General features: G+C 40.9%; 1 protein-coding gene and 1 long non-coding RNA gene across 5 annotated transcripts in view; one reads left to right on the forward strand and one right to left on the reverse strand.

Annotated features, from left to right (window-relative positions):
- The window catches only part of usp3 (ubiquitin specific peptidase 3), a 121,297-nt gene extending 104,732 nt beyond the window's left edge, over positions 1–16,565 (forward strand). For 3 of the 4 annotated variants that reach the window (XM_072282221.1, XM_072282223.1, XM_072282222.1), the window contains exons 12-15: positions 2,893–3,011; positions 6,782–6,895; positions 8,697–8,764; positions 14,803–16,565. In XM_072282221.1, the coding sequence (XP_072138322.1) occupies positions 2,893–3,011; positions 6,782–6,895; positions 8,697–8,764; positions 14,803–14,971 (470 nt within the window). In that variant the 3' untranslated portion in view covers positions 14,972–16,565. The other variant, XM_072282224.1, reaches the window with a different exon arrangement.
- LOC140211953 (uncharacterized) lies at positions 600–21,044 on the reverse strand. The gene is made up of 3 exons (XR_011889610.1): positions 20,806–21,044; positions 12,719–12,803; positions 600–770 (listed from the first exon to the last, which is right to left on the reverse strand). It is a non-coding gene; the product is annotated as an uncharacterized lncRNA (long non-coding RNA).
- Between the last annotated feature and the right edge of the window lie 1,813 nt (positions 21,045–22,857).

Below are 22,857 nucleotides of genomic sequence, written 5' to 3' on the forward strand. Positions count from 1 at the left end.
TCACTGAGCAAAGCATGGCTTTTTTGGAGTTAAGAATTTTCAAAACAGTTGATTCCTACTCATTACACTGTCAAAGACTGCAATAGTGCACTCTTTGGAGATAGTGAATCCTTGTTAGTGACTTGTGATTTTGGTCTTCCACGCGTGTGACAGGTTACTGATAGTTTCTGTCATGCATTGAAAACAGATGGCATCACTGTTTTCAAATTCTAGGCCATCTGAGTCCAGACTGTATATAATAATCACAAAAAACTAATGTACATTAGTCACATAATTATTAGTATCTCATTACCTTGACCTGGAAAATCTGAAGTACTTGACTAAGTATTTTTAATGACAAGTGAAAAGAAAAGCAACAAATTATGAATGACATGTATATGGCTGTTTGCCAATTAACCATTTACAACTGTCATTTTTTAATACATAGGAAGTTACTGGCCAGCAATGAATTACATTACAAATCTACCCAATCAAGTACTTGGTTTCCATTTCCCAGCATGAAGCTAGAAAAGTCATGAGACTGTTTTATTTTGCAGAAAGACTAAATGTGTCCAAGTCATTGATTACATAATTATGCAAGTCTGCAATGCTTTCTTCCTCTTATACTGGATTCCTTTGTCCTCGATCTGAAATCTCACTTCACATTTTTGGTCAGGGTCAAAATAATCAGCTCCTGTCTGAGTGGTGACGTAAGTCAGCTCCAATTCGCCTAACCAAACAGGTCTACAGCAGGTGCTATCTCGATGACTCTTCACATAATCCTGGAACATCTGGACAGCAAATATAAATGCATCAGGATACACTTTATCACTTCAGCTCAGCATTTAATACCATCATCCCCTCAAAACTAATCAGTAAACTCGTAAGGCCTGGACCTTTTACAATGGGATCCTGGATTACCTAACTTACATAGACCCCAGTGAGTCCGGATCACTTTCAGCACAGGAGCACCACAAGGATATGTACTTAGCTGCGGTCATGGGTGTAAATTGAGTAGAGCAGGGGGTAAGTACCATATATATTTGCTGATGACACCGCTGTTTGCTGCATCAACGGTGGTGATGAATCTGCGTACAGTAGGGAGATTGAAAATTTGGCTGAGTGGTGTAAGAGCAACCTCTCAATCAATGTCAATAAGACCAAGGAATTGATTGTAGACTTCAGAAGAGGGAAACCAGAGGTCCATGAGCCAGTAATCATTGGAGGATCAGAGGTGGAGAGGGTCAGTAACTTTAAGTTCCTAGGTGTCACTATCTCAGAGGACCTGTCCTGGATATAATTGTGAAGAAAGCACGACAGTGCCTCTACTTCCTCAGGAGTTTGCAGAGAACCTTGGCAAACTTCTATAGAGGTGTAGTGGAAAGTGTGTTGACTGACTACATTACAGCCTGGTTTGGGAACACTAATGCTTTTGAGTAGAAAATCCTACAAAAGGTAGTGGATTCAGCCCTGTACATGTAAAGCTTCCCAACCATTGAGCACATGTACATGAAATATTGCCATAGCAGCCATCATAAGAGATCAGCAGCACCCAGGCCATGCGTTTTTCTCGCTGCTGCCATCAGGTAGAAGGTGCAAGAGCCTCAGGACTTGCACCACCAGGTTCAAGAACAGTTTCTACTCAATCATCAGGCTCTTGAACAAAAGGGGAGAACTACACTCATTTATCTTATTTCATGGTAGTTGTTTATTGCTATTTATTTATACCTGCACTTGCACAGTTTGTTGCTGATTGACCCTGTTTAGTTAGATTTGCTAAGTATGCACGCAGAAAAAAAATCTCAGGGTTGTATGTGGTGACATGTATGTACTCAGCTAATAGATTTTACTTTGAACTTTTTTCTGCCCCCTCATCCGAATAAACCCTTTAGTTTTAGGTTCCCCTATCCTGCTACCTTATCTATGCCCCTTGTGATGCTTGTGCTTCTCTAAGGTCACCCATCAGCCTTCTAAGCTCCAGAATAAAAGAAATCCCAGCCTCTCCAGCTCCTTATCAAGACCACCGGTCCTGATAATGTCCTTGTCAATCTTTTTTGCATTCTTTCTGTTGCTGGGCTATCAGAAATAAAAATACTCTGGTCTCAACTGTGGTCTCACCAATAACTTGAACAGTCATAGCATGGCATGCCAACTCCTGTACTCAGGACCCTGACAAATGAAGGCATGCATGTCAAATGCAGCCTTCACCACCCAGTCTAAGTGAATCTCAGCTTTCAGGGAACTATGTATTATGGTCCCCAAGTACAACAGTCTCCAGGGCCCTACATTTCTGTTCTCTGGTGGCACCTTCGTGTTCCTCTGTATTTTTTCCCCCCTCTATTTCTGTGTGATTCTTGTAACTGAATTACTAATTATTTTAAATTAAGTTCACAACTATTTTTGTTATTGCCTGATTTATTTTGGTGAATGTGATTAAAACTAGCACAGCAAGTTTTGTTTTCCGTTTATCTATTAGAACACCTAATGGCATCCTGGGACCTGATAAATGAAGGGGAAAAAAAAACACGGTAGGCATTGTGCATTGACTTTCCCAAATACCGACATTAGAACACTACCCAACAAAAGATTTGCGATGTGGTTTGGATGTATTTGGGCATTGCAAATTACATATAACGTTAGTTTTAAAAAAAACACAACTGCTATGGGTTATTACAACATATTGGACAGCAAGGCCTGCAGTTCTTAGGACGAGTCATTCAAGTGGGCATTTCCATTGCCCATCAGACTGTCTTGCCTACTCCAGTAACAAAATCTGAACAAATTAAGGCAAGGATAAAATCACTGATATATATTTCCACTTTCAGTTTCTTTCTGAGGTGTTATGCAGGCACTTATAAATGGAATGTTTAGTGAAGTCAGTGATTACAGTCAAGTTGATTTATTTTGTTCCAGATTGCCTGCGCAGTTTCACGGACTTGGAGGAGTTGGATGAAACAGAGCTATATATGTGTCATAGGTGTAAAAAGCGACAGAAGTCCACCAAGAAATTTTGGATTCAAAAGTTGCCAAAGGTTAGTATTTATTTGAAAAATAATAAAAATGCAGATACAGGAAATATGAAATAAAACCTGAAAAGGCTGGAAATATTGAATTGAGCAGCACTCATAGAGAGAGAAGATTAACATTTCAGGTTGGTTACCTGTCATTGAAAACAGATGAAAGATTGTCAACTTGAAAGAGTAACTGGTTCTGTTGTGTATCTAATATTTGAGTAATTTTTTGTATCTGTGTGTATATGCATTCATTTAATTGCTATATGTAAAAATACATTAATTATATATGTCGTCATGCTACCATGTGATACCTGCACACCTCACTTAAAGTAAAAACTAAGTTACACCGATAATTTTGGACTCCTCAATGTTTTGAAGTTACAAAATACAAGTCTCCATCCACAGATGCAGATCAATTTGGTATTCCATTTTCTGCTTGAGTGCTTTAAGCAGCTACGGAGTTTAATTACATTTTCTGTCTTGACTGTACTTACCAATTTCTTGCTCTCCTTTGAGTTCTCAAATGCTCCTAATCTTTTGGTGTGCTGCTTTTTGTCAACTTCATAAGTTTCTTCCTTGGGTTTTCATGTGAGGACAATGTTTCTTATTTTTTAAAAAATTAAAAATAGTGGGCATTTGCAATATTATAGACGTTGTACCTAACTTAAGACATGAGAGCATACTTTATTCTTGTTACATACACCTGTTAGGGTGCATTCTCCAGTTACCTTATAAGGTAACCGTAGCCTTCAGCCAGGAGCAGATGTCATCAGGTGGTCCCAACCTTCACAATGTTTCGACCCTTAACCATGACACTCTCCAGTTGGTGGGCCGATAGTAGCGTCCAAATCACTGCCCATCTGCTCCTGGCTTCCAGGTCCCCTCCTCTCGCCTACTCCAAATCCAACAAGAGGCTCGTTCTACCTCTTTTTTCCCCCATCCTACGAGCTGCTTGTTTTTTTTGCTCCTTTCAGTCAGGCCCAGATCTGACAACAACCGCCATGCTGATTTGACTGGGAAACCTCTGCAGCTGATCTCCACAGGGAACAACCATGCCTGCCATCCCCTGTCTTTACACTCCTGCAGTAAGAGCTGGTACTTCAAGGCCTTTCTCTCGTGGACCTCTTCCCATCCATCCTCCCAAGGCACAGTCAAGATTATTTTCTTGTCTTCAGCTGACCACAGTACAATATCCGGGCGTAGGGTTCTGTGCACCACAGCCGGGAACTGCAACTCCTTCCCACATCGACCCTCATCTCCCAGGACCTGGCCGTTAGCAGCAGATTGGACTTTGGTTGTTTGGTTACGAAAGGCCTGGCTCCCTCTTTGATGAAGGTGATGGCCTTCCTCAAATCTGTGCCAGCCGTCCTCTTCTTGCATCTCTCCCGCTGTAGTGTGTCAGCAAGAGCCAGAAGCACCTTATCATGGCGCCACCTATACCGTCCTTGAGTTAGAGCTTTCAGGTATGCTTAATTTACTATGTTGCCTAATAGTGTAGATTATTAGCCATATTTATTAATGATTCAGGAAGCATTTTCATTTTTGGAAGTGATGAGTAATTTTGAGTAATTTTTTTGTATCTGTATGTAAATGCATTCATTTAATTGTTATATGTAAAAATACATTAATTATATACGTCGTCATGCTACCATGTGATAGCTACACACTTCACTTAAAGTAAAAACTGTTACACCAGTAATTTTGGACTCCTCAATGTTTTGAAATTACAAAATACAAGTCTCTGTATACAAGTACACCCTATCCTCGTTATATGCATCTTCAGACAATGCTGATTCACAGTTATGCAAGGAACCTATTTCTACCAACGTCTCGTTATATGCGTCCAAAACTCTCAGTTATGCGAGGAGCATTGCTTTCCCGCCAATACAAGTCACGTGCGCATGCTTCAGTCTCACTCCTGCCAGTCTCGCATTGGTTTTGGCAAGGTGTGGATGCGCGATCTTAAACTTCTGTTGATTTTACCTACAGTGCAGTGATTTTGCACTTGAAATATTTAACTATGCCTCCTAAGCGTCCGATGTCATGTCCTGGGCCGTCAGCTGAGCGGCAGAGAACCACTTTAACACTTGGGGGAAAAAAAGTTGGAAATTATAAACAGCGCAGCATTAGCTGAAGGTACACAGCTCTGGGATGCTACTGCCAGCAACAGAATCTTGCCTTTAAAGTTCTTTTGTTGCTTGACAATGCGCCAGCCCATCCTAAACATTTGGACAGCATTCATCCTAACATAACAGCGCGTTTCCTGCCATGAGCTATCTCTCAGATGCTGCAAGCAACAGACGATTTTAAAAATCCCGGGGGTTTACCAACGGTGAGGGAATGGTGGAAGTCGGAACACTTGGCACAAATGGCGATGGACATGGACCAACGTTTAGAACGGAGTCAGCATTTCAGTCTTCCCCTGCATCAACCCTTCTTCCCTGCAAGCAAATTTAAAACAAAATGCTGCCAAGCAAACAACTCTCACCACTTTATTCAAATCGGTAGCACCTTCTGCCGGCAGTTCTAAGAGTCCTGTGAGTCTTCCTTCACCCCTTGCTGTGCTTGATATGACCCTGATGACCACAGCCATCCCCCTTATCTATGTAAAGCTGCCGGACAACAGTGTCACAACAACCACTTATCTCTCGGACCAAACACACCTGCCACTGTTGGTGAGTACTGTACACCCTCTGACATTAACTTTCATTGAATATTACCTTAAATTGATGAAATATAATACAATTGTTGTCTTGTAGTACTGCTTTTGTGTCGTATTGGTATGAAAATATGAATAAATTACAGATAAGACATATTTAGGAAGCCCTCTGGAACGCATTCCTGTTTTCTCTATTTAAATAATTATTCACATTATGCGATTTCACATTATGCGTCAACTTTGAGGAAAGTATCCCTCGCATATAACGAGGATAGGGTGTATACTAATACAAGTAGCCAGAATAAAACTTATAAACTGCATGAAACTTCTGGAACTAGATGCTTAAAACTTTCCTCCAAATTGGTTTACCCCGTTATCCATAATTCTGTGTGTCTGTTGAATGGATTAATAATGTCGATGACAATTCCATTCTACTTGTTACAAAGGTCATTTTATTCATTTACTTGAACTGGATGTTGCTGTCAAGGTTAGCATTTATTGCTGATCCCTCATGGTCCTTAAGTGGTGAGTCATTTTCTGCCAAGATACTCCTGCCAAGTAGTTTGAGGCAGTTCTAGGAGTGGCAATTCCACTATGTAGATCCAGCTGTGATGATTAGAGATGCATTTCAAAGTCAGCTTGGCATGTGACCTTGTGGGTTGTTCTCAGATTCTTGCTCCCTTAGTAGAAACAATGTATTTGAGATGTATTGATGTAGTTTGGACATGTTATTGCAAAGGCTGCAATTATGCCATCTACACAACGCAGACCGCACCATTGGTGGAGGGAGTTCATGTTACGCACCTGAAAGGAGATAGCTGTTCAATTGAAAGATTTTGGGGCATTTCAGCAAAGTAGTTTTCTTTATCTCCACTTGTATTCATTACGCTGTTGTCACTAGTTAAATGTGTTTCAGGTTCTCATTTTATGTAACATTGGCACTGTAAAGAGAAGGCGTTATCCTGCCTTTTTATATAGATTTTAAATGGAAATGCATTAATACATTTATTAAAAGCATGATTCCTCTTCTAATATTTCTCTGTTGCAACCCAAGGCTTTGAAGGAAACTATTATTTTGTAACTAAATTAGTTTTCACTTTTAAAACACCTCTTTCCTCTCCCTCTTTAGGTGCTATGTTTGCATCTGAAGCGATTTCATTGGACAGCTTATCTGCGAAACAAGATAGACACATATGTAGAGTTCCCTCTGCGAGGCCTAGACATGAAGTGCTTCTTATTGGAGGTAAATGCACTTTAGAATTGTTTGTCTGTTTTATAAGTATTTAAATTGTTATAGCGTTAAGACTTAAGGGAAATGTGTGTACGTAATGGTATGGGAGCGGTTGCATACCATTGTAACGTGCCTCACCCATCCAGCACCGCCCCACAGAGCAGTGATTCATGGTGAGGCCCTTGATTCAGTGCCTTAAGCACATTTGGCTGTGTACTGCTGTGCCAGCAGCCTTGTGTGAACCCCTGCTCTTAAACGTCTTCCCAAAAATGAATCTCCATGAGCTTGGTGTGATGCTGGCTGTGAGGCCCAGTGGTGTGGCTGCTCAGCAATGGGATGGTCTTTCAAACTACATTCTCTGGCATTGTCGGGCTGTTTTAAACCGCTCAACCACCCAGATCCTGCAATCTCCTCGTCATTACCTTGTTGGATGTGTTAGAAACCGATCTCTCCTCATTGCTGCACACAGTTCATTGCACAGTTCCCTGTGGAACCTTGGTAGAATTTCTCTATGGTAACAGGCTCAATAGGCAGCCTCTCCACACTGAAATTTAGTTCACTGCTAGATTCACACTGGCTTCCCAACAGAGCAGCACTGAGTAGTTGGAAGGGCAGGGGTTCACAGCAGATTCCCAGCACAGCAGCCTGGGAGTAACTTGTCCATATGTTAATGACCTACTTTTGTCCTCTGTTCTGTCAGATTGCATCCTACATGCAAACAAAGTACCTGTGTGTGTGCGTTTGTAGCTGAACATCTTGTATTTTTTTCATTTACCTTTTCATATTGGCTCCCTCATTAACTTTGAGAGTAGCATATGGATTAATTCCACATGTTCTCATACTTTGCTTTTCCTGGTGGATTATGGTAATATTCTGCACATCATATTTTGCAGTCTTAAGCATACCCACTCTACAATTCCCTGTCAAAGCAACAGGCTGGGGACTTTGAGCCCAGATTTTGTTAGAGACAAAAAAAAAAATTGGTTCTTTGCCATCTGTTGCCTGGCATCCGTCCTGATCTTCTGCACTCTTTCCTCCAGTCATGCTGTGTGGACCTTTTGAACCTACTGCATCCTGCTATGACCTATCAAAGTGGTGGTGCAGCAGCAGTTTTGAACACAGTAGGGGTACTCAAATAACAAAGCAAAGAAGTGAATGGGGTAACGTGCGGGTGACTGACTGAATTTTAGCCAGGATGCTTGGGGAGCTTCCTACTCCTTTGATTAGTAACATCCAATAAGTCCTGTTGTGAGGTTTGAACATGGGGCCAATTGACTTGTAACTGAATATTTTATCACAGATGCAGACAGGCCCTTCTCTCGCCCCCCCCCCCCCAAAAAGTTTATTTATTTTTTATATTTAGAGAAATAGCACGGAACAATCCCTTCTGGCCCAACAAGCCACACCACCCTGCATCCACCTATCTAACTTAGCCTAAGCACAGGACAATTTACAATGACTGGTTAATCACTGACTGGCATGTGTGAACTGTGGGAGGAAACCCATGCAGTCGTGGGGACAACATGCAAGCTCCTTAGAGACAGTGCCAGACTTGAACTCCAAATTCAGGAATGCCCTGAGTTGTAACAGCATCACGCTAACTGCTACACTACTGTGGTGTAGGGTACCGTCTTGGGTTCCTCAGTTTTTTTTTAAAAAATACAACCAATTTAGCAGTTTATAAACTTGCAGGTCGAGACTACAGGAAAACTGTGTCCCTGGTTAAAGAGAGAAAGCCTTTTTGAAAATGTGGTTAATTTGAAAGAACAGAGAATGGCTGGTTTAACGATCTGCACCTTTCCCCCTTCTCTAGCCTGAGAACAGTGGTCCGGAGAGCTGTCTGTATGACCTTGCAGCAGTGGTGGTGCACCATGGCTCAGGGTAAGCACCTGCTTTTGATTCTCTTATCACATTGTAGACCACGGTTATTAAACTTGACGTGCAATACAGTGTTTTAGGGTTTAAATGGTGTGGCAAGTACAGTATCAAATAGCTTAATCTATTCAAACAACTTAATCTAATCACCAGATTTATAGATGTGGTATAGATAGTGAATATGGATCAAATAGAGATGATGCTGATGCGGAGGTGAATTAAGTTGATGTTTGAGTATACTGTCAGTGCTCAATTAACTGCAACTAGATCAAACAGCCTCAATAATCCTTCTAAACACAAGTATTAAGACTAAGTAAATATTAATAGTTTTAAGTTAAATTTTCTTTCTCCTAATCCTACACCTTACAGTTTTAAACAATTTATATAAAAATCTTTTAAATGAAATGCTTTTCATAGTTGTTGTAAAGCTAGAAAGGCTTAAAATTGCTTCCCATTTTGTCCAGATGTCTTGTTTAGAAGAAAATGTTTGTGGACGTGCCAGTGTAACCATGTACATACATAACAAAATGAATGACCTTAGTCATTCCCTGTTGTAATGTGACTTGCTATGGATTGTTTGTTTCACTTTGCTTTTGTTAAAAGTCCTATACTGAGTGGTAGTCTTGCACTAACTAGTAATCCTACAACACTGTCCCTGTGGGATTTTGGTACCAATGTTCATTGCGCACCTCCATAGTTACAGGTTTGTCAGAAATGGATTTGTTAAGAGTGAGACCAAATTCCCCGTTGTTTCTGCAAAACTGGTGACCACCTGGCTTCCTCTATCTGTCCCAGGACTAATGTGTTCACATGCTGGCCAGTTCACAGCAGGTGTCAGAGTTGTGGAGGAGCATGGTGACCCGCTCTTTTCATCAGGAGGTAAACAGAAAATGACATGAAGGTGGTGAGATCCAAAAGAAGGGGAAAAGTCAGACCCTTAAACTGCTCTAAGCTGGGTAATGAACTAGTCACTTAACTGCTTATCTTAAGCGATCTCAGGTCAACTTGGAAACCCAATGGACGGCATCTTTAAAGCCAGATATTTGTCACAAGACCAATTGGTTGTTTTCAGTTGAAATTGTAATTCAGCTAAGTGTTCTGTTTTAATAAAATTCCCTGTTACTGTTTAGATTCAGACATTAATGTTTGTGTTCAGGCAACCATAGGAAAATAATGACATGTTTAGGTATGTTCTTTGATTGGCTCTTGGTTGTGCTGGAGTGCAGTAAATCAGCAAATAACTTTTAAAGAGCTTTTTGTTTTCCACTGAACAAAAATTGCAATGAAAATTGAAAGTTGGAGAAAGATGCTGCTCATTGGATTAAATGTACTCTGGTACCTGACAAGTTAAAGACAGTTTTCAATGTTATCTAACACTGTCCTCTGTGGAGCATAATTTGGCAAAGCAAATGCAGTTTTGCATTCTGTTTCTAGTACAAGGTTGGTTTTATGATGCTGTAACTGTAGACCTCTGATAAGATGCATCTTGGCTACTCTGTGGAGTTCTCATTACTGAGACTATGGAAGCATTCAAACCCCAGATACAGCCAGCACAGATGAGTGAAGCTTGTACCTAATGTATGAGGAAAGATTCGAGAAAGCTCAATTCTTTAGTTTTAGATCAGATGAAAGAGATAATCTGCAGATATTCACATTAAACATTTAAGTTACATTGGGGGAATGTTTTGAGTAATACTTGCCACAAAAAATTAGGCCTTAAAAATGGGCATCTGAAAGCTAATATGCAAGTTGGAGCCATTTAACAAGCATTAGTGGAGGTGGCTCACAGCTAATCTTTCACTATACCTTCAAGTGGACAGGAGTTTTTATAGTAAATTCAGTAGGATAAAACCTAGAATGTTCACAAAAATGCATATGGGAAAGATCCACTTACAGTATGGTGATAAGCATGCTCCATTAATAGAAACATGATTTATATTAATCTGTAGACCAAAGTAAAGTTCCACCACTTACAGCTTCAGTTCATTGTTATGGTGCACCCCTGTTTTATTTGTGCACTGGCAAATGAAAAAGACCCAGTCATGCTGGCTTAAACAAAGTGCACATTGAAAATATCAAATAATATGTAGTTATGGTAATGCTGGAAATTACTTTTGGGAATAGAATTTAGCAATTGTGCCCTTATACTGTGGATAGAGAATAGTTAGATATCAGTACGTTGGCATTGGAGCACTGTTGCGGTGTGGTGAGCTAGTGCTTTCCTCTAATGACTGTAGAGGTGCAAGGTGAGTCATGGGGATTTATCTCTTGGGAGCCTGCTGACCTGTGCTGTGGGGCTCAGGTGGATGTGAGTTTAACTTTGTGCACACTTGCGTTCAGCTGCTCTCCTCTTTGCTCAGCAACATCTTGGAAAATGGTTGAATAAGTTTGAGGTAACTAATGGAGATCGATTAGGCATTGCAGAACTCTTCCAGGATTGCTTGGCAAATTTTAGCCACTGAGATCAATGTGGCTAACTTCTTTCATAGAGGTGTAACACAAAAGCAGACCCTTTGGCCCATCACATCCATGCACCCCTTCTCTACATTGACCCAGTTTGCCAGTTTTAGGACTGTGCTTTATGCTTTCCTAGTCTGTGCCTCATAAATATAGTAATTGTACTTTATTCCATCACCACCTCCTGCTGCACGTTCTAGATATCAGTAATGTTCTGTGTTTATATAAAAATAGATTCCCCTAAACTCCTTCCTCTCACCTTAGATCAGTGCCCTCTTGTTTTCGATTCCTTTAGTATGGGAAAATGATTCTGACTGACTATGTCTCTGTTAATTTGCTATCATATTAACCCTCAGCTTCCTTTGCTCTCGGAAAAGCAATACCAGCCTATCCAATTTCCCATCACAATTAGTTATCCTCAACACCATCCTAGTGAATCCCTTCTGCATTCAATTCAATCACACACTTCCTATAGTGTGGTGACCAGAATTGCACACAGTCACTTGGCATTCAAGGTTGTAAGTTGGATTAGACATGACTTTGTTGGAGAAGCCAGAGAGTTCTTGTAGATACTTGCCCCTCTGACTGGAGGCCTCTGACTGGTGGGACGGCGCAGGGATCAGTGCTGGGTCTGTTGTTCCTCATCTCTATCAATGATCTGGATGATAATATGGTTAACTGGATCAGCAAGTTTGCAGATGACACCAAGACAGAGTATAATGAACAGTGATAAAGACGATCAGAGCTTGCAGCAGGATCTGGACCAGCTGGAAGACTAACAGACGGAATTTAATGCGTGTGAGGTGTTGCACTTCAGTAGGACCAACCAACTACAGTGAACAGTAGGGCACTGAAGAGTCCGTTAGAACAAGGGGATCTGGGAATACAGGTCCATAATTCATTGAAAGTGGTGTCACAGGTAGATGGGGTCATAAATAAAGTTCTTGGCACATTGGTTTTTATAAAGCAATGCATGAGTACAGGAGATGGGATGTTAACCTGAAGTTGTGTAAGACTTCAGTGATGCCTAATTTTGAGTATTGTGCAATTTTCAAAGGTACATTTAATATTAGAGAAATGTATACAATATACATCCAGAAATTCTTTATCTTTGCAACCATCCATGAAAACAGAAATGCCCCAAAGAATGAATGACAGTTAAATGTTAGAACCCCAAAGTCCCTCCCAACCAGCAAAATAAAGCATCGGCGCTCCCCGCCGAGCACTCAAGCATGCAGCAAAGCATCAGTAAAGACACAGGCTTGCAGTACCCCAAAGACTACTCGTTCATCCAGTATTTGACATACCACAGGCTCTGTCTCACCCTACTAAGGGAAAAAGAGGTGTCCCCGTTTCACAGCGAGAGGGGAGACGTAACAAACAACTGCTTGATTTACGATGTTAAAGAACTTGGGTCCCTGGGCACACAACCAGCAGTCAACTAGCTGCTTTCAATCGTCCCTGTATTCCCACGATACACCAGTTTCCCGCAGAGACACCGACCTCGAGTCCACCCGCCTCCAGAGCCACGAAATCCAGGAACCCTGAAGGCGCAGTAGTCTTCTTGGCCACGTCTTTGGTCACCTACCTACAGGAAAGATGTAAATGAGGTGAAAGAGTACAGAGAAAATTAACAAGGATGTTGCTGGGACTAGAGGACATGAGTTAAAAGGGAAAAATTGAATAGGTTAGTACTTTATTCCTTGGAGAGTTAAAGATTGAGGTGAGATTTAATAAAGGTATATAAAATAGAGGGGTGTAGATAGGGTAAATGCAAGTGGGCTTTTTCAACTGAGATTTGGTTGGACTACAACTAAGGCTATGCGTTGGGGTGAAAGATGAAAAGTTAAAGCAGACCATAAGGGGAAACTTCACTCAGAGAGTTGTGTGTGTGGAATGAGCTGCCAGTGCATGTGAGCTCGATGTCAATGTCTAAGAGGAGTTTGGATAAATACACAGATGGTAGGGATCTGGGTGGAAGTCGATAGGACTAGGCAGTTTAAATGGTTTGGCAAGGATTAGATGAGCCAAAAGGCCTGTTTCTGTGCTGTACTTTTCTATGTCTGTAATATGATTATTTGTTTATTATATGGCTTGTGAATAGTTTCATCTGCTGTACACATTGAGCCTCCCTTGAGTGGATGGTAAAATGTGCATTCATGTTACAGTAACATTTAGTGATATTGATTCCACTGGCAAAGCAAGGCTGCAGTTCACATCAGTGCTGTTTGTCATGGACTCGGTGGTCTAGAACTGCCACACTAAATGGCTGCAGACAGAAGAGTTCCAGGCTTGTCCCAGTGATAGTGATTTACAGCTCAGCTTTGGTGGTTATCTTCCCTTGTACCTACTGCTCTTGTAGGTTGTAATTATCATGAGTGAGAGTGGTGCTTGCTGCTGCAGTATATTTTGTTGATGGTTAACACTATGGTGATGTGGCAGAACAAACTGTAAGCAGTGTCAGATTGATTCACCTCTTTCACTACTGCCCTGCAGACTTTGAGTCCTGGCGGTAGTGTTTATTTCATTGTTTGGGATACAAAGTACTGTCTTGTTGAATATCATAAAAATGCAGATGCTAGAAATCTAAAATAAAAACAGAAGATCCTTGGAGATGCTCAGCAGGTCAGTCAATGTCTATGGAAAGAGGAACAGTTCACATTTCGGGTTGGAGTGTGAGAATGTTAAATTTAAGTTGTGGCATAGATTGGACATTGGGAAATCTCTTGGTAAACACCCTCTGCAGGTTAAATCTAATGTTTGTTCACATTTCAAGTTAAGACGAAGAGCTTTCAGCCTGAAATGTGATTCTGTGTCTCTCCATGGATGTTGTCTGACCTGCTGGGTGTTCCCAGCGTTTTGTTTTTATCCCATGTTGTTTGGTGTATCTGGGGTGGAGTGAATGAGCACTTGGCGTGTGTGTTTTCTCCAGATTACAATTAGTTCACGGCTAGACACACACACACACACACACACACACACACACACACACACACACACACACACACACACAATATGTTGGAGGAACTCAGCAGACCAGGCAGGTCTATGGAAAGGAGTAAACAGTCGCCGTTTCGGGCTGAGACCCTTCATGACTGGAGAAAATAAGATGAGAAGTCAGAGTAAGAAGGTGGGGAAAGGGGAGGAAGGTAGGTGGTAGATGAAACCACCTCCACTTCACCATTCCCATTTCCCCCTCTCATCTTCTTACCTGGCCTCCCACCTCTGTGGTGCTCATCCCTCTTCCCTGTTTTCCATGGCCTTCTGTCCCCTCCTTTCATTCACCCCTCTCCAGCCCTCATCTCTTTCATCAATCGACTTCCCAGCTCTTTACTTCACCCCTCCCCTTCTCCTGGCTTCCGGAGGGTCTTGGCCCAAAACATAGACTCTTCACTTTTTTCCATGGGTGTTGCCTGGCCTGCTGCGTTCCTCCAGCATTTTGTGTGTGTTGCTTTATTTATGATGACATTTGATTTTTAAGTGTTTGGGTAAAATGAATGCAAATCTTACAAAGATCCTAAAATTAAATTAATTGAAACAATCTGTTATGAGTGGAGCAGTAATTGCATTTTCTTCTACCCTCTTAGAGTTGGCTCAGGTCATTATACTGCATATGCAACTCACGAAGGACGCTGGTTCCACTTCAATGACAGTACTGTTACATTGACTGAAGAAGAAACTGTAGTGAAGGCCAAGGCCTACATCTTGTTCTATGTGGAACGCCACACCAAATCGGGATCAGGCACCAAATTTTAATGCAACCTAACGTTTTTTATATGCAAGTGTTTCCCAGCCAATACTGAATTGGAGCACGCACAAACAGTTCTACATTTCCACAAGTACTTGATAGCTCGAGGCTTCTTTTCATCCTGCACTTTTAAATTGCTGATGATAATTTTGTTTGCACCATCACTCGTGCTGATACAGCAATCGAGGACAGCTGGTTAATTTTAGTGTATCACAGAACATTTTGAAATCTAGTGGGTGCTGTTGATCAAGAATTTGGAGACTCTGACATTGAAATGTTATATTTTAAAATGGCCTCTTTAGAGTAAATTGTAGGATAGCATTTGTTGTCCTCAAGGTGCATTTACATCAGATTTCAAACCTCTTACATAGCATCTTGGTTTGTGATTTCCTAATGAAACACAAGATTGTATGTTGACTTTAGCTATCATTTCTCTCTGGTAGAATGATCTGAGTAACAGGACAAGTCTAATAAAGTATGTGGGCAGAGTCCCTGAGGGGTTTTGTTTTAGCAGGTGTTACTATTTTCATGGCTTCTACAAACAAGTACTGTGTATGTCTAGGACCTGGTCTTAGCATTCTGATACATTCAGTGTAAATGCACCTTGACTTTGCAGTGCTATATCTTATTCTCTTGTATATGCCCAATAATTTTTTTAATGAAAAGAGTTCATTGTCTAATTTTGTTGCCAATTCTCATGCAACCATTGTAAACACTGGTAACTCAGAACAATGGCATTCTGCTCCACACGCACCTATCTTGCACAATTAGGTTTGTGCTTTTACATTGTAATTTGGGTATTCAACTTTGTTATTTTTTTTAAAGAACCATTGAATCTTACAGGAAATGAGTTTTCAAAGGGGAAACGATGGAGCAAAAAAAATGGAACCGCTGAGTTTTAAAAATTGGACTCTGATTTATCCCAATACTTTGCTGGGCAGAGTAGGGTTTATGTACATCACTCACTGGCAGTGATTTGCTAAGGTTTGATTAGATGCAGGCTGAAAAGAATAGCTTGTAATTTGTGTTTTTTACCTGATGAAGAGAGATGAAAAGATGCCAGGTTACCCGAGAGGAAACTTGGCAGTTAATCTTTAACAAATTGTGTACAACATGGAACAGTGGGTACAGCAACTGACTTTTACTCATGTAAAATGGTATATTTTCATGCCAGTATAAGTCCTTTTTATCAAAGGCGCATTCTCATTAATTCTGTTATGGTGGCCTAAGTAGTGTTTTTGGAACTGAATGTTTAATTCACATAATGAGATGAAATGATGTATTTGCATGCGGATGTACTGTGCTAGGCAGCAGCTGCGGAAGAAAAAGCCAACAAGCAGTTGGGAGGTTTTCAACAGATCAGTCTCTTCAATGTGAAAACACATTCTAAACTTGAATTGCTTATTAAAACTGTATAAACTTATTTAATGCTAATGTTTTTGGTTGCAAAACATGAACTGACATAGTAATAACATGAGATTTATTCAGTTTAAACCCCACAAAAACCTGATTGTATATGTACTACTATGGCTGCTTATAATGGTATGTATATTAGTAAATGTTCATGTATTGTTTCACTGATAGTAAAGTGCAATGTTAATGATGCAAGACTTTGTGCTGTGTCTTTATTTATTTAGATGTGCAGTGCGGAATAGGCCCTACGAGCCGTGCCACCAGCAACTCACAGATTTAGCCCTAACCTCACCACTAGACAATTTACAATGACAAATTAATCTATTAGCTGCCTTTAGACTATGGGAAGAAACCAGACTACCCAGGGAAAAAAAAACATGCGTTCACAATGAGGACATACAGATTCCTTGCAGATGATGTTGGAATTGAATTCCAAACTCTGACACCTCAAGCTTTAATGGTGTTGTGCTTAATTGCAACACTGCTGTGGTCATTAATTACAAACCTTTTCCTAATCCCTTCTCACTGCAGCTTTTCTAGTTAAAATTGATTCTGAATCAATACTTGTCAATTAGATGTGATTCTGGAATTTAATATTATTGGCCAATCATTGTGCAGCTTAGCAAGCCTTTATAAAGTCTATTCAATTCTTTTAACCACCTTCAGCTGTTTCAAATTCAGTTATCTTTTAATCTCTGTATCCCTTGGAAATGTAAACCCATTTGTGTGCACTTGCTCTTTTGAAAGATGTGGCTATGATTAAAACCAGCTCAAGTGTTTCCAGGCATCCAATGGACATAAAAGAACTACTTGAATAAATGCATATTCCTCCTTTCTGTAACTGAGTATTTCCCCTTAGCAATGTGTATATCCTGTCTTCTTAGCTCTGAAAAAAATTCCTGTATCCGAGAAATGTGGAATTAATTTTTCACCTGTGACATTGCAGTTATTTTTCAATTATCTCCTGAGTTTATCAGTGGCTCTTTTATTCTTTCCACCCCCAGAGTTGTTGACTGCTCTTGAACCAGGTGTAAAGGTAGAGATGGGATAATTTGGGTATTATGGTATGTACGTAAACCTCATAGTCCAAAGACTGTTAGTAGGTTAATTGGTATTATGTATGTAAAAGTTCATGTATTGTTACAATAATATTACAGTGCAGTGTCACTACTTGAGCAAATGAATGTCAATCTGTTTTGCAAGTACAAAATTATTTATTTAAAGATACAGTACAGAAATGGCCCTTCCAAGCCAGAGCTCTGCTGCCCAGAAACCCACCTATTTAACCTTGGCATAATCACAAGGCCATTTACAATGATCAATCAACGAGAGGGGATCTGGTTGAAACATAAGATTATTAAGGGATTGGACACACTTAGAGGCAGGAAGCATGTTCCTGATGTTGGGGGAGTCCAGAACCAGAGGCCACAGTTTGAGAATAAGGGGTAGGCCATTTAGAACAGAGTTGCTTTCAAGAAAGGGTTAGATAGAGCTCTTAATGATAGCGGAGTCAAGGGATATGGGGAGAAGGCAGGAACGGGGTACTGATTGTGGGTGATCAGCCATGATCACAGTGAATGGCGGTGCTGGCTCAAAGGGACGAATGGCCTACTGCACCTATTGTCTATTAACCGGTATGTCTTTGGACTGTGGGTAGAAACCAGAGCACCCAGAGGAAACCCATGCAGTCACAGGGAGACCATACAAGATAATGGTCAATAAGATGATGGCACAAAGTCTGGCAGAAGCAATGGAGGCTGTCCAAAGAGATTCATCAGAGAAAAGATTGTCCTGTCAAGATAGGCTAAACAGTTTGGGTCGGTATTTTTTTGGAGTTTGGAAGAACGGTGGATGAGCTGGTACCGAGACTCAAGCTCCTGATGGAACATGATGAGGTGGATGTGACGTTTTCACTAGTTGGGTGAGTCCTGAAATAAGGGTACATAGTTACAAGTGCCCAGCCAATTAAAGTGGAGGTGAGTAGAAAGTACTTTTTGCAGAGGGTGGTGAAACTGGAATTCTAGTCCCAAGAGAATTATGGAGGCTAGATTATTTGGGGGTGGGGGAAGGAGGGTATTTAAAAAGATTTTAAAAATGCAAACAACAGGAATTCTGCAGATGCTGGAAATTCAAGTCCTGATGAAGGGTCTCGGCCTGAAACGTTGACCGTACCTCTTCCTAGAGATGCTGCCTGGTCTGCTGCGTTCACCAGCAACTTTGATGTGTGTTATTTAAAAAGATAGTGGTTTTTTTTTAATTTAAAAGGCTAGGGAAGTGAGAGTAATAAGGAAAGTTGAGACGAGTCCTTGGGCAAATCAGCCATGTTCATATTGAATGGCAGGGCAAGCTCGCAAGGTCTGGTGGCCTGGCTGAGCTATTTTCTTTTGTTCCTATGATCCTTTAATACTGTGCGATTTCCCTGGACTAACCTTAAACTCATTGATTTACTTTAATATTTAAAAATCTTATCGCTGTCTGAAATGTTCAGATTGAGCCAGGTGTGCTGTCTGAAAATCTGGCTCAAAGATGGTCTTATCTGTATTTAGAAACTTCTTATTTGTCCTGAATGACCAACCCCTTTTTAAGGAAGCATTCAACATTGAATTGGTCTAAGGTAAAAGAGGAAGATCATTCACATGCACTGTTTCTACATTGTAGTTGCAAAATAATTTGTAGCTTTTGCAGGAGATTTTCCAAGCGCCAGCTCCCATCCAGCAGCTTGGTTATTGTTATTGCCTTCAGATATTCAAATTTGGCTTGGGACTGACCATTGTAGGGGGACATGATTAGGCTTGCATTGATTTCTTCCACCAGGGCAAAAGTGGACATCAGTGTGATTGATTTTTTTTTTATTAAAGCTTGGGTGATGCAGTGTCAGCCAAGCATGCAATGTACTGATAACAGTGCTTTCATTTTATAACCACTTAGACTTTATTTCCAAACTTGACCCCTGCAGGCACCTTTAATGGAAGCAGAGACCTGTGCTTTCTGTTTTATCTGAAAGACTGGATCGCTGAAAGCAAGTTGCAGCAAAGGAGACACACGCAAGGCCTTTGGGGATGGCTTTACAATATATTGGCAGCTATTTCAAAGCTAAGTGTCAGTCCACCTGCAATTTCAGAAGATATTAGACAACTTGTTGTAAGTCCTGGTTAGCAAAATTAAATACATGGAATTATGTGGTAGTATGCATGAATAGGAAATCATTATAAGGGTAACACTAGGGATCATAGTAAATGGTGGTTTGAAGGAGAAGCTGCTTGTTTCACTGTCAACTTGGGCATCTTAGTAATTAAAAGAATTTGCAGGATTGATTTTTTTTTTGGTTTTAAGTGAATATTTTGAGGTTTGTAGGGCATGTAAGAGGTCGGAAAGAAGACATGAAAAGCCCTTGGCAAACAGTGTTCTAATTAGGTTGTCTTGGGGACCAAAAAAGGAAATCTATGCAGCCAGTGGGCCCAAAAAGGGTACTTCTGATCGTTTTTCACCAGGAAGAAGAATGTGGGAGGTGTTGGAGAGGAGGGGTACGCCCATATTTGCAACAATGCGGTTTTTAACCGTAAATGAGGTACCAGAGGATAATGTTCCCTTGCCCAAAAAGAGCAGTAGGGATAAAGAAATGCAAGTTGGCGAACCTTACAACAGTAATAAAGGAATTATTGGGAAATGAAATTGTAAGGGACAGGATTTTTGTTCAGATTGAAACACAAGTACTGGTAGGTTATACACATGGGAAATCCTGTCTCAACTTTTGAACTTATTTTTTGAAGGTAGTGCAGGAGGTGTTGTTTCCCATGTCCTTTAGAAAGGGCTTCAATAAAGTCCCACTTTATCGACTGCTCCAAAAGGTTAGGGCAAGTAGAACCCGAGATTTATTGGCAAATTGGATCCAAGATTGGCTTGGTTAAAGGCGGTACAGGGTTGTTTTTCTGACTGTAAGTCTGTAACTAGTGGTGTACTGCAGGGATGGGTGATGGGATCATTATTGTTTGTCATATATGTAAAGGACTTGGATAAGAATATAGATGGTCAGGTTACATTTAAGATTGTTACGTAACCAGCAACAATGAATATTAATCGAGACAGGTTATATAAAAACAACCAACCATTTATTAAACATGGATAAACAATAAAAAAAAACAAACGAAAACCTTAACCGGAAGTTAATCAGCCGTTCAACAAATCGTCACTCGGCACTGGTTCTTTAAAGTGTTAAATGCGAAAACAGTTCTTAAAGTGGTAAAGTCAGATATAGTTCTTAAAATGGTAAATTTGAAAGTCCAACAGATTTATACGTTCAATTGGGAGAGATTTCTCTGGAGAAGGATTTCTTCATAGACATGACTTTCCTGCTGGTTCTGTCCAAAGGATTCAAGATGCAGGAAGTAAACAGTTTAAAACGACTGACTTTAAATTCTAGAGAGCAAACCTTGCATGAACTCTTTTCTCTTTTGGCAAGCGTTATCTTCGATGCAGGTCACTACTCCTTCAATGAAGACTCAATAAGGTCGATCCTTTGTTAAACTGCCGAACGATACCGACTCCTCTCAATCCATCGGGTCCTGTACTTCGATAAAGTCTTCACTCTCCCGTACTACTGCTGGAATAAGGTACATCAATACATCTAGCAAAAATTGCCAATCCAGCACTATTGTACCTTGCAACAGAGCGTAACACTCCGTTTTAAAAATGAAACTGCGTCATAAAATAAATACGCAACAAAAACGGAGACACAGATGCACGTTCTAGCTGGAAAACTAAAAACTAACTAACTGCGTCATCTGGGGTCTTCCCTTATATACCCGTGATGCACGTCATCACGAGACCTCACATCGGCGGGAAAATTACATCAGGTGACCTCCAAAAGACCTTTACATCATTCTCACAAAAAAAAACACAGATCTCCTTGAGGTATGTAACAAGATGAAACGAAAATTGGAGGAGTTGCAGATAGCTAAGAAGGTTGTGAAAGGATACAGGGAAGTAGATTAGCTGTTATATAGAAACATAGATAACCTACAGCACAATACATGCCCTTTGGCCCACAATGCTGTGCCGAACATGTACTTAAGAAATTACCTAGGGTTACCCATAGCCCTCTATTTTTCTAAGCTCCATGCACCTATCTAATAGTCTCTTTTAAAAAAAATCCTATTGTATTTGCCACCTCCACTGTCACTGGCAGCCCATTCCACACACTCACCACTCTGTTTAAAAAGAAACCCACTTACCCCCGACATCTCCTCTGTACCTACTTCCAAGCACCTAAAACATAAAAAAAATAGAAAACATACAGCTCAATACAGGCCCTTCGGCCCACAAAGCTGTGCCGAACATGTACCTACCTTAGAACTACCTAGGCTTACCCATAGCTCTCTATTTTTCTAAGCTCCATGTAGTCATCCGGGAGTCTCTTAAAAGACCCTATCGTATCCGCCTCCACCACTGTCACCGGCAGCCCATTCCAAGCACTCACCACTCTCTGCGTAAAAAAACAAGAACAAACAAACAAACTTACCCCTGACATCTCCTCTGTACCTATTTCCAAATACCTTAAAACTATGCCCTCTTGTGCTAGCCATTTCAACCCTGGGGAAAAGCCTCTGACTATCCACATGATCAATGCCTCTCATTATCTTGTACACCTCTATCAGGTCACCTCTCATCCTCCGTTCCTCCAAGGAGAAAAGGCCAAGTTCACTCAACCTATTTTCATAAGGCATGCTCCCCAATCCAGGCAACATCCTTGTAAATCTCTGCACCCTTTCTATGGTTTCCACGTCCTTCCTGTAGTGAGACGACCAGAATTGAGCACAGTACTCCAAGTGGAGTTTGACCAGGGTCCTATATAGCTGCAACATTACCTCTCAGCTCTTAAACTCAATCCCACGATTGATGAAGGCCAATGTACTGTATGCCGCCTTAACCACAGAGTCGACCTGCGGAGCAGCTTTGACTGTCCTCTGGACTCAGACCCCAAGATCCCTCTGATCCTCCACATTGCCAAGAGTCTTACCATTAATGCTATATTCTGCCATCATATTTGACCTACCAAAATGAACAACCTTACACTTATCTGGGTTAAACTCCATCTGCCACTTCTCAGCCCAGATTTGCATCCTATCAATGTTCCATTGTAACCTCTGACAGCCCTCCACACTATCCACAACACCCCCAACCTTTGTGTCATCAGCAAATTTACTAATCCATCCCTCTACTTACTTCCTCATCCATGTAATTTATAAAAATCACAGAGTAAGGGTGCCAGAACAGATCCGAGGCACACCACTGGTCACCGGCCTCCATTCAGAATATGACCCATCTACAACCACTCTTTTGTGTTTTGTGGGCAAGCCAGTTCTGGATCCACAAAGCAATGTCCCCTTGGATCCCATGCCTCCTTACTTTCTCAAATAAGCCTTACATGGGGTACCTTATCAAATTAAAGATTAAAGTCTGTCAAGAGCCTTGTGGCCCATCA

Source organism: Mobula birostris, chromosome 18, assembly GCF_030028105.1.
Source record: "Mobula birostris isolate sMobBir1 chromosome 18, sMobBir1.hap1, whole genome shotgun sequence".
NCBI classification, from domain to species: Eukaryota; Metazoa; Chordata; class Chondrichthyes; order Myliobatiformes; family Myliobatidae; genus Mobula; species Mobula birostris.